The following is a 14505-nucleotide window of genomic DNA, read 5'->3' as shown; positions in this document are numbered from 1 at the left end:
TTGCTGAGTTTGCGACCTCCATAGGGTGTTCAAAACATCAGATCCCTTCTTATTCGCAACCAATAAAGCTCGCTACGCGACTGTATGGCGACCTAGTAAAGACAAAGAAGACCATATGGAAGGGCCCAGTCTTCCTCAAACGTGTATCGCCATCTGTACCAGCAAGAAAGGATATCCAACCTGATAGTACGAATGTCCCTCAAGCAAGCCGACCTGTCATATCCAAGCTGATAAGTAGTCATGTGGGTGGCGAGCTGAAGGACTACCTTGACGAGGGTGTCAAGATTGTCGTTGATGTCGTAGTTGTTGGAAGGGATGACCTACCTACCGAGGTAAAATTGGTGGCCGCAAATAAATATGCATAGGACATAAAGCTGCAGCGGTCGTGCGGCCATGGCGAGCCCCGAATAATCGATTACTTGTAAGTTGTGACAGTCTTTTTGACAACTGTGGTGTTGGTTGTATTGAGACCGTCCTTGAAGTCAGGTCTGACTCCAATAAAACTGCAAAACTGCCTCCACTTGACTTCGAAGCGCCCGAGTTAAGCGCTGAGTTTGAACATTGACGTTATAAGCCAGGCGGACTTCAAACCAATTCTTTTCCTCAACCAGCTCGAAGGCCACGAATGCTCATCACGTACAGGTTGCTTCATGCATCCACATTTCTGAGCGGGCTAAGGTCTGAGTATTTTAATCCCCCTTGATCGGCTCTAGCAGAGCCCGGCTGTAATCAGCTGCGCGACGTACCAGAAAAGCAGCTTCGTTTTCACATCCCCAAGATCCTGTCACGGCAGAGGAGGGCGAGAATGAAAGGCCTTGAAAGCGTTGCGGGGATCGGGCAAACTTGTGTCCATCGTGTAGCAGTCCTATCGCGCGTGCGCCTGTCACAATGGCGCTCAGGGACGTAGAGAAATCTGACCTCGATACTCCAGTCCCCGGGCCTTTGCTGCGGTACATTCCTTACATCTAAATCACTAGATGTCATGTACATTCGTCGCCCTCAGGAATCAACCTGAGTTTTGGTGGTACATTCCTTACATCTAAATCACTAGATGTCATGTACATTCGTCGCCCTCAGGATCACCCTGTGTTTTGGTGGTACATGCAGACTGCAGTCGAGGTATCCTCCCACGATACCTACCCTACCGATGAGCGTCTCCGCTCGGCTTCGTGAATATCCGCTTACGGCTGAAGGTGACTACATTACCATGTCGTTACTCTCCTTGCGTATGAGGGATATATGTGATGACACCAGTTTGTCCTTGAGTTCACTTCGTGGCTCGCGTATCCTTCGTGGATCGTGAAACTCGATTCAGACTACTCTTGGACTGGTTTTTACAAATTTTTCAACTTCTTGAACTCCTTTGTGGAGTGTCATCCCGACGAGTCCATGGTCCCCATTTTACCTCTCAACTGGTCGAAAGGAGCGTAGGTGAAGGATGTATCCGGTATGCAGTATTCAATGTAATCTTTATATTCAAAGCAACCGTTTTGTCACCTATTTATATGCATGATCATTCTAATCCATCAGAGCTTACTGCACATCTCACTAAGCGCTGAATAATCCAATGAGATTGCGACATCCTGAGAGTCTGAGACAACTAGCTGAATCCCAGTTTGGTATATATAGAATGGAAGACACGGAAAGTGCTTCCTTACACACTCCCTCAATATGCAGCCTCCAGCAAACAAGCCTGCACCCGCCATCCCATACTTTACCCCTGCGCAGGTCCCTGCTGCAGGCACAGCATTTGACCCGCAGCCCGATGGAAATCCTATACCAAAATTGTTCCAGCCTATCAAGATCAGAGGGACGACATTCCACAACCGCATCTTCGTGGGTCGTCATTGATCGATGTGTTCCCCTGACGTCTTATGCCAGTCTCGTATAGCTATCTCCACTGTGTCAATATTCTGCAGACGATGGTCATCTCACGTCCTGGCATATGGCGCACCGTACGTCTATGAATCTCGAGCATGATCGAAATACTCATGGTATCCAGTGGGTGGCATCTTCACCCGAGGTCCTGGTCTTACTATAATCGAAGCCACAGCGGTCGTCCCAGAGGGTCGCATCACCCCCGACGACTCAGGACTCTGGAAGGATAGCCAAATCGAGCCCCTTCGCAAGATAGTCGAGTTTGCCCATTCCCAAAACCAAAAGGTTGGCATTCAGCTTGCCCACGCCGGCAGGAAAGCATCCACCGTTGTGCCGTGGTTGCATCCGGGTATGGCAGCGACTGAGAGCATAGGCGGATGGCCAGACGATGTATGGGGGCCCTCCACGGTTCCTTACAACGACACCTTCCCAGTGCCTAAGGAGCTATCCCAGGCGCAGATCAAGGCACTCGTCGTCGCATTTGTAGAAGCTGCAAAGAGAGCATTGAAAGCTGGCATTGATGTCATTGAAATTCACAACGCACACGGCTATTTGTTGTGCGCTTTCTTGAGCCCCACCAGCAATACGCGCACAGACGAATACGGCGGAAGCTTCGAGAACCGCATTCGTTTGACTCTCGAGATCGTGGATGCTGTCCGTGGCGTAATTCCCGAAGACATGCCTCTCTTCCTGAGGTATTTTCGAGTCCATATGATGTTCTTACTTGATCTGAATCATGACTCGTACTTAGGATTTCTGCGACTGAAGGGCTTGAAGAAGCGCTTCCGAACGTACCATCTTGGCGTCTCGAAGATACTGTCAAACTTGCCGGTATTCTTGCCGAGCATAACGTTGACTTCCTCGATGTCTCCAGCGGTGGTAACCACTCAAAAGCCATCATAAAAGGCGGCCCGGCGTACCAAGCACCTTCCGCACATGCAGTCAAACAAGCTGTGGGGGATAAGCTTGTCGTCGGGGTTGTCGGGTCGATTACCGATGGCAAGATCGCCCAAGGAGTACTTGATAAAGGTCAAGCCGATGTCGTCCTGGTTGGACGACAATTCCAAAAGAACCCGGCGACTGTTTGGGCGTGAGTGTATATTCATCGTGAACTAAGTTGTTAATACCTGATCTGATGATGCATTAATAGATTTGCGTCGGACGTTGGCGTCGCGATCAAGATTGCGAACCAGATTGAATGGGGCTTCGGAGGTCGAGGCGGAGGTCGGAAGAAGATCGACTGGTGATTGCTATGTATGTGATAAACCTTTCGCTTTCGAGTTTGGGTCACCGGATATGGTGTTCGTCCTCGTTTGCTCGTTTTGTATTTGTCTTCAGAGCACTAAATGATCAATTCTTCAGTATCCAAGTCTTTTTTGTTGTTGTTTGAGTCGCACCTCGATTTTGAGACGTCTGACCATTGCACCGACTCGAAGTTTTGATAGAATATACACGGGCTGAACAAGAATGTCGCGTATATCCACTCGCAATTAGGGAGACACGATAATAAGATAAATTGAAGCAAAGTCTATGTCCCACCACCCGAAGTGATGCAAAAGGTTCCATCGAACCTTGTGCACGCCGACGGAAAACTCCCAAGAGGGTCTGGAATTCGCTGTCGTGACTACCTGTGAAGAAGGAATAACGGTCTCACCGTTGGCACGGCTATGCCAATGCACGCACGATCGAGTATGGGTGGTAAATAAGTGCAACCATGTTGACGTCGTCGACGCAGGTGTGGCGGTTTGTCATGGTTTAATGAATCGCCGATATGCTAACGCGATTGTTCTCCAGAATGTTTTGCAATATGAAATATGTGAGATACTCAACGTTCAACCTCAACGAAACACGTGGGGCCCGTTCCCAATTGCTCGCTGTGATGGCGGCGTGTCATGCATGTCATGAATTGCCAGAGGGTCTTAATATGAATGTGAGTGCGCTCCGGGCCGTTCCTTGACATATGTCACCACGAACTAGTACTGGATACTCGGTTGAAATTCGGGTGGGAGGTTTTTCCTGATGGTATTTGCCAGATTCAAGCATGATTGCGACGAGGCAACTAGCATAGGGGGAGATTCGAAAGGAATTGGCCTCGTGGCAGAGGTCGGCGAAATGTATTGTGAACGTTTTCGGCATCTCTCTGACTCACTCCAGTCGATGCATGCGGCCACCGTCCAGAATATCCGATACGTCAATCAAACAGCCCTTAGGCTTTGGGGGCATGATGGTTGCCAACTTCATACCAAGATACATTCAAACATGATATTGTCGAATTTTTAGTAGAAACAAATACTGCCAACTTCAAGCGGTACTACCGGCAAATGCCGCTTGGTAATTCCCACTGGCTGCCTAATGTCTTCTGCCATTCTGCCAACAACGCTATTAAGGCAACGCATGGCTTGGATTGCCATTTCACTTCCTCTGTCCGAGACACATTTTTACATCAAAGTAATCCTTTGGGGCCGGTAGCCCTTGATAGATATGTCTTGTCATGACCCAAGCATCAATCCGAATGGCGACACCCTCGCGAGCGTAACGTGAATTACCGCGCACGCGCAAGCCTGTGCATGTCGTGTAGGTCCTAAGGCTGATTGAGATATCTGGTTACTGTGTCGGATATTTCCCTGGCAGAGGAAATTTCAAATTCCTCTCGATATGGCGCTGGCTAAATGTGGGTGTAGACTCTCCTATTGATTAGAATATTAACAGAAACCCTGCTTTGTCCGACTTCAAGCAAGTTCTGGTCAGATTACAATCGTCGTGTTTCGGCTTGCATGAGGTTTGCAGCACAGTACTGTCTCCCTCGCTCGACGCTCTTGCATGTCGAATGTATCGTCTTGGCACCACAGATGAGTCGAATGACCAAGAAGTCGTTTGTGCGTTGGACGGACGGCGTCGATGTCGCCACGAGTCACTTCCCACGAATTGCCACTGCTGAGCGCTTGCGGTTTTGCCACGCAAGCTCTTTATCTAGCTTTTAAGAAACCTACAAAACCGCAGTACTATACCCGTAGCAGACCCGGCGTTCTGGTAACTAAGCTATCACTTGTGACACGGCATCTTGGATTCAAGTACTTTGAACTGCCGCCACATCTCGGTCATCAACTAGCAATATCAAAGCTATGTCACGATCTTGGGTCAGTCCTGGCGTGGCCTACCTCACTCGTGGTTTGCTTTCTGTCATTTTTCCGACCGCTTCTGCCGTCATTATTGTAGGACGTCTGGCCTGTCTGCAAGGCTTTCCAGTCTCCCCATGGCTATTGTCGGTGGTGGTTTTGGGTGCAGCGCCTCTGGGGCTTGCAGCTCATATTTTCGTGGACGTGATATCGCAGCGACGAAAGGCCACTCGACTCGGTGCCAGACTCGTTCCTCGTATCCAGGGCAGATGGCCTGGAAATCTGGACAAGTTGGTGAACACGATCCAGAGGTTTAAGGTCGAATACCTTGGTATAGTTTCTGTTTGATGCATTCATGTTCGTGCTTGACTTTTGTCCAGGACAACCTGTGCTGGACGAGATGAAAGAACTTGGGCCGACTTTGAATTATCGGTGCTTATGGGAGGACTACATCGTGACCACGGAGCCCCAGCACGTCAAGGTAAGCTCCAAGTTATATATTCGAAGACGATGCAACCAAGCTCCACGCAGACAATTCTCGTAACCGATTTTCATAACTACGTGAAAGGTATGCCCATAAATATTGTTTATTTACATGTGATGAATCATGACTCGATGCAGGTGCAAAGTTCAGAGAAGCAGCTGACTCCGTCCTTGGAACGGGTGTGTTTAACTCGGATGGTAAAGTGTGAATTAGAAAGCCCTTTATGTTGCGACTGATGGATCGATTGGCTGTGCCACCAGGTGAAACATGGAAGTGAGCTGTGCATTTGAAGATTATTCCTAATAGGGAACCTTAGGCGTGCTTCTAGGCTTCACCGAACCATGACACGACCTTTCTTCACCCATGATCGGATAAGCCACTTTGAGATCTTTGATCGTCATGCGAGTCGTGCTATCGCCTTGGCGAAGGACCGTTCCAGAATGGACTTGGCAATTGACTTCCAAGTAGGACTTCAAGTCAGCATTTGACATCTTGTGTTGATGAAGTACTACAGGATCTCATCTTGAGATTTACACTCGACTCTGCATCGGAGTTCCTGTTTGGACATTGCACCGATTCACTTTCCGTCGAACTTCCTTTCCCCGATAACACGCTAGAATTCACAAATACCAAGGGCCGGGGAGACACTGCTACAGCCTTCGCAGATGCTGTCTCTCAAGCTGGGCATGCAATCAGTCGTCGTGTTATTATCGGGTCGGTCTGGCCAATGACTGAAATTTTTGCTGACAGCACCGGGCAATATATGAAAGTGGTCGACGAATTTTTAGACCCGATCCTCAAAGCTGCTCTGACGAGGCATAGCACGGCTGCCAAATTAGACGCAAATGAAACTGTGGAAGATCAAACCTTTTTGGATCATCTGATAAAGCTGACGTCGGGTGAGATGACACGTTACCTTGGAATTTCTGTTGTTGAAATATTCCTTTCAGACTTCAAAGTCATCAAAGATGAAACGTTGAACATATTACTGGCAGCAAGAGATACAGTGAGCTTGCAATTACTTTTTGAATCATCCATGTTGGTGACGAGCCATATTAGACAGCCTCGACATTGACTTCGGCTATTTATTTGCTTGCGATGCATCCAGAGATCCTCTCTCGACTTAGGGAGGAAATAATATCGAAGGTTGGGCTGACTCGCATGCCCACATATGGGGACATCAAGGAGATGAAGTACATCCAGGCCGTTCTCAACGGTGCATATTCCCGTTTCCTGTCGAACGTAGGCACGCCACTCATCTGTTTTAGAAACGATGCGCCTTTTCCCTGCCCTGTAAGTGATTGAATATGATTTCAGCCGAATTAGATCGTCTTACCATAATTCCTAGCCCCTTTGATGTGAGGTATGTTCCCGGGCTACTTCAAAGATGCTAGACTTGAGCTGCGAGCTTTCAGGGAAGCCGTACATGACACCACATGGACATCCCCCGAACCTGGGAAGAAGCCACTGTTTATTCCAGGGGGAGTCACGTACGTGTTTAATTTGATCGTTAAGATTCATCGCTTGACTGCTTGAACGATTTCAGGGTCATCTATTCAGTGTTCCTTATGCACAGGAGAACAGATCTATGGGGACCAGACGGTAAGGTGCTTGAACTCCGTCTACATATAAATTACTGATTCAATTGAACTTCGTGTTCCAGCGTTGGAGTTTGATCCGGATAGATGGCTCGACGAGCGCATGCAAAAATATCAACTTACTAATCCCTTTATTTTCCTCCCATTTAATGCGGGACCGAGGATCTGCTTAGGGCAAAATGTATGTCGCTTGTGGAGTTATTCATTACCTCCACGCATCTCACGCCCTGTTTCGTACCTTAGTTTGCTTACAACGAAATGTCGTTCATGCTTATCCGTTTGCTGCAAAATTTTTCCGCGATTGCATTATCCCCCGAGCCTGCAATGCGCCCACCTGCGTGGTGGGCTGAGAAAGACGGTCGACAGGCCATCGAGCGGTTCAAGCCAAAATTCCACGTGATGCTTTATGCCGAGGCAAGTCTCTCTCTGACATACTTTGCAGTCATCTAACTGGGTTCTTCCTCGCAGGGTGGTATGTGGGTCAAGATGGAAGCTGTAGATGACGTCGAAGTCATACAGTGACTAAATACGACTTTCTTGCTATATGCAGACACAAAGCTTCACCATACTATGACCATTGCAAGTTTCAAAAACGACCTAATGTAAAGTTTTCACGTGAACAAATTGTTTGTTCAAACAAGGTCGAGAAGACATTTCGATCTATGACGTGCTATTCTAAACAGATGCTCCGAGTCTCATGCATTCTGCTGAATATTACAACTACAACACTAATGGTCACCCTCGTACTTAATTAGACATATCTACCTCCAGCATGCGTCTGTGCTAAAGCTACTGATTGTCGACACGATCTCAGAGTAGTCGGGCTGGGCCGAACGTAGCTCGGAGTAGAATCTGAGTGAAGCTGCTGAGTGGGCGGGACAACTGGTCACGAATTCGATCTGTCAAACTTGTCAAAAGGGCGGTAATCCAATTTTATTGAACTAAAGATAGCTGTGAAAAGCATATGAAAGTGAACGCGATAAGAATCCAAATGTCTGAAACAGGATATCAGAGAAAAGGGAGAGTTGGGTGGGTGAAAAATAATGTGAATCCGGAGCAAGAATAAGTGTGAACGAGTTTGAGCTCGCCGTCGAAGAGCTGAAATGGAGGCAGGCGAAGAAGACAAAAAGGCACCGTGCTAGAGTAAATGAAGACTTGAAATAGTGTGCTCGCTTAGGCCCAATACTTACTGGACTTGCGCTCCTGCCGAGCTCACAAATCGGAGTTGTCGATATCATTGGATATCGATATCTTCCTAGGTGTGAAAACGTGGTCCTGGAAAACCTTCAACGGCGAACTGTGAGCTGAAGGAAATGTCATACCAGCCGCGATAACCCATCATCTCGCTTAATACTAACAAGATTGAGGCCTGAAAAACCTTTGGCGGAGAACTGTGAGCTGGAGGAAATGACATACTGCCGATTAGTGAGATTATACCGTTCATTGCATCTTCCACATCATTGAGTGGTGCGCACGACAGATCACCAGCGGCAAGTGCACAAGCGACCTGACGCGCGGAGCCAGCGTTATTGACAGCATCATCGACCAGCCGGCCAGAGCCAGCATTATAAGGGGCAGCGAAAGCAACGCCGCAGAGAATAGCGAGGGATGCGAGTGAAGCGCATTGTGATTAGGGGGAAGCTAAACAGTTGCAGTCGAGGGCAAAAAACGATTGAAGAACAGAGGCCTAAGTGACAGTTTTATACCTAGTATCGAGGTTGTGTATATTATCCAAATGGAGGAAATAACACTCGAGATCAACAAGGCAATAGCACAAAGAATTCCGACCCGGAGACTAATTATAAGCTGACTCCGCCCTGCGTGATTTTCGATTAGTATTCAAAACTTGAAGCTTGAGGTTTGCCATTGAGCTTCGGTCCACGATAAAGGTCATCCATGAGTTGTTCCAGCCGTCCTCTTTACGCGAACCGTGAGGCCTAGATCTTCCTTGGTTTGGCCACTACCGTGTCGGTTGAACTTTGACATGGAAGGCGTTCTATGTGACACTGGTATATTCATAGTCGGTTTAGAGGGTCACGAATAACGTACATAGCTGATCTTTTCCATCTGAAATGCACCGTTGGTGAATCTGCGAAGCCAAAGATAGTATGGTATGGTATGAAGAATCTCAAAGTGAAAGATCGAGTCAAATTCAGGAACGAGAGGCGCGCGGAATATGATGTGGCACAACGAGCATCACATCGAAGGAGGATAGTCTATGTGCATGATCCATGGGTCGAGTAATTGCTGATTCAAGTTGGGCAAGGCCACCATGAGGTACCCCGCATCGAATGCAAAGGATGTAGATTCTAGAGGTCGGAAAGAGGGTGGTGAGTTGCAGATAGACAGCGATGTGATAGGAGACTAGTGATGGATGCCGATGATCGATGAAGTATAGCTTGTTGAGTGATCGTTCGATAAACGAAGTACCACCCACCACGAGGTATTCCGCGAGAAACCCGGCCATAAAGAAGAGGGGATGAAGGTTCTATAAATAGCTCGTAGTGGATCGGGTGAAGGCACATAAAGAGAATGTGGAGCAGACGATGACGTGCAGGCGTGTAGCTGTAATCGTCATAGCGTTACAGGGGGGGTAAACGAGCCTAGATGACAAAATGTTGGTGGAAATCGACCATAGAGAGGGTAGACAGATGACGCGTGGTCCCTGGGAGACGCGCGTACTCGTTCCCGTGGACGACATGAGTCCATCCAATACCCGGCTAAATCCCGCTCTTGCCCTGATGAACGTTTGCATCGATCTTTTGACGTGCGATGTTCGACTTTGTTCGTAAACTCTGGCCATGATACGAAGAGATGCCGTTCGTGTCAAACGCGGGATTCCGATGAGGTTCAAGTTGAGCGTGAGAGATTCTGCAGGTGAAGGAAGACGATTGTGATGCATTGATGACCCGCTACATTGTGCATGGTAATATCTGTGAGGTGAGTGGCCAGGCCATGACGATCGTAGTACTATATAGGTGCCAGCATGAATTTGATGGAGTGAGTGACGGAATGAACCAAATTGAGCATGGATGCATGAAAAACCAGACGATCCGATTTACTTATCAATAGGCTATATAAACCTAGCTCATGGCATTACAGTCTCTCCATCATGGATACATTCGCAGAACCATACACACGCGCAGGAGACGACATTTCACTTGATTCAGTTAGAGACCATGTCAGAACTCTCGAAGCACGACACAAAGCCAACGGCGTTCAATTATCAGGCCGCATCATTCATGTCTGCCATTATCTTCCTGTAACTTGCACGATCACTTCAACTGCTACAAGAGATGGCATACTCAGTCCACCTCCTACACCTCCACGTATCCTTTCAGACGTACCACCAAGCCCATCCGATGAGATTCCCCAAATCTCTCTTCCCACTCAACCTGAGCGTTGGAAACTCGCTCCACGCTACGGACACAGCGCAATGACGAGCGGCATTCGTAGTCTCAGCCTCACACACGAACAACTCATTCTTGGATGGACAGGCGACATTCTATCACCTGCAGGTCCACCCGATGGCAATGATGGTCATTCACTCCACTTTCACTCGTCATCATAACACTAACCTCTCCATAGCTGACGTCAATCCCTCCACTGGTGAACGCATCCCTTCCGTTCGAGATCGTATTCCATCTTCTCGCATTTCTCAAGAGGACAAGGATGCACTCGACGTCGAGCTCGCTCATTATACCGACAAGAACGCACTCGAACCTGAAACCAGCAAACCCATCACTTATCTTCCGCTCTGGATGGAGGATAACGTCGCGCACGGTCATTACGATGGTTATTGTAAACAAAGTCAGTCCATATCAGGAATACCTCTTCTTGATCTACCTCCATCGTCTGCTTTTGGCCCTTCTCACTCGCTTTTCATACTTGATTCCTTCTTTGGTTCTTATCTTTCGTCTCTTCGGATGCACCGGCCTCGGAAATTTGATCGCATTTAATACTTACCCATCTCGTCCAATCTCTTTCATTTTCTTCTTCGACCTCCCATCTTGCTTCTTATTACTACCGGCCCGGAGAACCTCATTTACCGTTGCTAACACCCACCCAGCTCTATGGCCCCTCTTCCACTACCTCCTCTGGCAGGATGTAGCAACAGAGCATGCCAGCGCTGATGCTAACTATGAATATTATGAGCAGGTGCGTCCTGTTGGTTCATCTCATCTTCTCATCACATTCAACACTCCACCAAAAGGCCAACCAAGCATTCGCAAACCGCCTCGCCAGCGTCCTCAAACCAGGCGACCTTGTCTGGGTCCATGACTACCATCTCCTTCTAGTCCCTCGCATGCTCAGAAATGCAATGCATTCCGGCGCTGTGAGCGGCGTGGGTGGGGAGAATGGCGGAGACGTGTGCGTCTTTCCTTACAAACGAGGAGGGCACCACTACTGACACACACCACAGCATCATCGGTCTATTCGTACACACCCCTTTCCCTAGCTCAGAGGTGTTTAGGTGTTTACCACGTACGTCTCTCCTCTCCCCCTCTTCGAACAACTAACCAACTCTACCCAGGTCGCAAAGAAATTCTCGACGGAATGCTAGGTGCTAACCTCATCTGCTTCCAAACCTACAGCTACACCCGTCACTTCACCTCCACCTGCGTTCGCGTGTGCGGGTATGAAACTACTAGTAAAGGTGCTACGACTACGTCTACTAGTGCATCCCGGGGTGCGAGCGTTGTTCCGCGTAGTGCGACTGGAACTGGGGTTGGATCCACCCGTGGAGCCAGCCTCACGCGCCGTGGAACAAACGTGAAAGGCGGAGCAGGTGTTGAGAAATATGTCGGTATTGATGTACAGGGACATGTAGCTGCTGTCACGCATTGTCCGGTGGGGGTTGATGCAGAGAGGGTTGCGAGGGATACGTAAGTTTTTTGTTTAGGGTCTTTTTTATTCGGGGTACTGATGCGCACGCACGCATACACCCCAACATACATCGCCCAATTATAACGCATGCACGCAACCAGCCTCCGCCCAGGCGTCCAACCGAAACTCGAAGCCCTCCGCGCGCTCTACGCAGACAAGAAGATCATCGTAGGAAGAGACAAGTTGGACGTCGTCAAGGGGGTCTTGCAAAAGGTGATTAATCTATCTCACATGATTATATCGTCGCTCATTGATTGGTTGTTTCTTGTACCATTGTCCAAACGCATAACATCAGCTCCGCGCGTTTGAGAAGCTCTTGCATGATTACCCAGAGTGGCAGCGCAAGGTCGTACTTATTCAGGTGTGTCCTGTTATCCGAATGCAATACCCAGACATTAATGAATGGTAAACGCTGTTTACAGGTGACGTCCCCTGCATTAACAGACTCCCCAAAGCTTGAGCGTCAAGTCTCGGAGCTCGTCGCGCATATCAATGGGGAGTATGGGAGTTTGGACTTTATACCCGTACACCACTAGTGCGTGCACTTTTATCACGGCTTCACGTGTCTCATGTTTTCTATCGCATTTACTTTCGCCCTTCCCTTCCACACATCACCTCTGTGATGACTCCAACAGCCACCAAACCCTCAGAAAGGACGAATTCTACGCGTTGCTGAGCGCTGCAGACCTCGGAGTAATCACGCCCCTCAGGGACGGGATGAACACGACCTCGATGGAGTTCGTAATTGCACAAGAGCGCACGAAGCGCTCGCCTCTTGTGTTGAGCGAGTTTATGGGTATCAGCCAGCACATGGCTGATGCACTTCAGGTGAACCCTTGGGATCTTGGGGTGCGTAGTATCTGCCGTCTTTGTGTGATGTGATTGACGGATATGTGGTGAGTAGGATGTAGCAGCTGCGATGAACCGCGGGTTGGTCATGTCGGAGGATGAGAAAGCTTCGAGGCACGCGGCGTTACACTCGGTCGTAACGACTCACACCTCGCACACGTGGGCTGCAGTCCTTGCCAAAATGCTGCTCTCGCAGATCAACGGACAGAACACTGCACGTCAAACACCTTACATCCCTAGAGATAATCTTAAGGAGCTGTATGATAACGCCGGGAAGCGTTTGTTCTTGTTTGATTACGATGTGAGTGATGGATAGGGGATACGGGGCTCGTCGTTGACTTTTGACGGACAGGGCACGCTCACGCCGATCGTCAAGATGCCGTCGATGGCGCTTCCTTCTCCTGATGCGCTCACAGCCCTCGCGAAACTTTCATCCGACCCTAATAACATCGTATATATCGTATCCGGCCGTGACCAGGCGTTCCTCGAGGAACATCTTGGTCATCTCCCGCGTCTCGGGATGAGCGCAGAGCACGGCGGATTTATCCGTTCGCCTGACAGCGCCGTGTGGATGAATTTCACTGCCAGTCTGGATATGAGCTGGATGGAGGAAGTAGCGGAGATTTTCAGGTATTATACGGAGCGCACGACTGGGAGTCATATCGAGATGAAGAAGAGCTCGATTACATGGCACTATCGGTCGACTGATCCCGAGTGGGGGTGCGTGTGTTTGTGTTTTTTTTTGTTGAGTGAAACTGATGAGTGGTGGGTTATAGACAGTTCCAGTGCAGGCAATGCCAGGATTTATTGGAGAATAACGTTGTGCCCAAGAGGCCGATCGAAGTGCTCGTAGGTAAAAAGAATTTAGAAGTGAGGCCTATCGCCGTGAACAAGGTCTGTGCGCGTGGTCTTTGATATACGTACAGACTGACAGTTCATACAAGGGGGAGATCGTCAAGCGTATATTATACCAGAACCCTGAAGTCGAGTTCATCTTTTGTGCTGGTGACGACAAGGTCTGTTTCATCCCTCCCCATGTTCCTCACTCGCTCACCCTCCAGTAGACCGATGAAGACATGTTCCGCGCTTTACTCCTCTTCCCCCCTTCCTCCATCGGCAAAGCGACGATGGAGCCCCCGCTGTCTGTGATGCTCGTTGACAACACGAAGGAGCACAGCGACGTCGAGCTCGCAGTGTCTCCCGAAGGTGTGTTCACTACTGCCGTTGGACATAGCAGCAAGCGAACGCTTGCAAGTTGGCATGTGACGACGCCTGAGGAGGTGGTGGAGCATATGTTGTTTTTAGTTGGGGAGACGCCCCAGGGGGAGGACTTGAAGGGGTATCTGTGAGCATCAGTCACGCTGCGCTGCGCGGTATAGATTTTTTCGTCTCGAGATTTGTGCAATATGTTTGAGAACATTTGATGCGCTTGTGCCCTTAGAGTTTCTATAGACCAATGATGACTTTTTTGAAGTGTCGCCGGAGTCCATGTATCTCGGAGAAGCTCGCTGGCGAAACTGGCTTTGCCATTGCCTCGGCTTGCGTCAAGATTGAAATGCTTTCGAGTGAGAAGAAAGGATGGATGAATTTCGGTAGAGGATAAGATGGAAATGAAGCACTAATTCCTGTCTATCTCCGTGCATTCCGACCTTCCTTTCGTACGCTGACATTCTCCGATGTACATCTGTGAGCA

The 14505-nt window shown here is 48.9% G+C and overlaps 4 protein-coding genes across 4 annotated transcripts; 3 read left to right on the top strand and 1 right to left on the bottom strand.

Annotated features, from left to right (window-relative positions):
- Positions 1–30: 30 nt before the first annotated feature.
- Positions 31–434, bottom strand: F5891DRAFT_1020511 (uncharacterized protein). Its single transcript, XM_041361128.1, has 2 exons — positions 329–434; positions 31–262 (listed from the first exon to the last, which is right to left on the bottom strand). The coding sequence occupies exons 1-2, from the start codon at positions 393–395 to the stop codon at positions 93–95; spliced, it is 237 nt and encodes a 78-aa protein (XP_041228678.1). The 5' UTR covers positions 396–434; the 3' UTR covers positions 31–92.
- Positions 435–1575: 1141 nt separating this feature from the next.
- On the top strand, positions 1576–3177 carry F5891DRAFT_116334 (uncharacterized protein). Its single transcript, XM_041365316.1, has 5 exons — positions 1576–1836; positions 1892–1955; positions 2003–2573; positions 2630–2968; positions 3029–3177. The coding sequence occupies exons 1-5, from the start codon at positions 1672–1674 to the stop codon at positions 3123–3125; spliced, it is 1236 nt and encodes a 411-aa protein (XP_041228677.1). The 5' UTR covers positions 1576–1671; the 3' UTR covers positions 3126–3177.
- A 1377-nt stretch (positions 3178–4554) lies between these two features.
- On the top strand, positions 4555–7808 carry F5891DRAFT_116291 (cytochrome P450). Its single transcript, XM_041365306.1, has 15 exons — positions 4555–5325; positions 5375–5475; positions 5526–5562; positions 5616–5675; positions 5739–5751; positions 5807–5942; positions 5993–6484; positions 6538–6694; positions 6747–6771; positions 6827–6841; positions 6894–6968; positions 7025–7080; positions 7142–7257; positions 7320–7490; positions 7545–7808. Exons 1-15 carry the CDS (start codon positions 5001–5003, stop codon positions 7596–7598), a joined length of 1833 nt encoding a protein of 610 aa, XP_041228676.1. The 5' UTR covers positions 4555–5000; the 3' UTR covers positions 7599–7808.
- A 2309-nt stretch (positions 7809–10117) lies between these two features.
- On the top strand, positions 10118–14290 carry F5891DRAFT_1020482 (glycosyltransferase family 20 protein). Its single transcript, XM_041361127.1, has 15 exons — positions 10118–10615; positions 10665–10886; positions 11146–11234; positions 11290–11447; positions 11500–11561; positions 11611–11962; positions 12065–12176; positions 12259–12324; positions 12386–12498; positions 12599–12812; positions 12868–13113; positions 13165–13532; positions 13589–13706; positions 13757–13828; positions 13877–14290. The coding sequence occupies exons 1-15, from the start codon at positions 10189–10191 to the stop codon at positions 14159–14161; spliced, it is 2904 nt and encodes a 967-aa protein (XP_041228675.1). The 5' UTR covers positions 10118–10188; the 3' UTR covers positions 14162–14290.
- Positions 14291–14505: the final 215 nt, after the last annotated feature.

Source organism: Suillus fuscotomentosus, assembly GCF_016647785.1.
Source record: "Suillus fuscotomentosus strain FC203 chromosome Unknown F5891scaffold_14, whole genome shotgun sequence".
NCBI classification, from domain to species: Eukaryota; Fungi; Basidiomycota; class Agaricomycetes; order Boletales; family Suillaceae; genus Suillus; species Suillus fuscotomentosus.
Note: the sequence above shows the minus strand (reverse complement) of the source record. Positions and strands in the feature narration are given on the sequence as shown.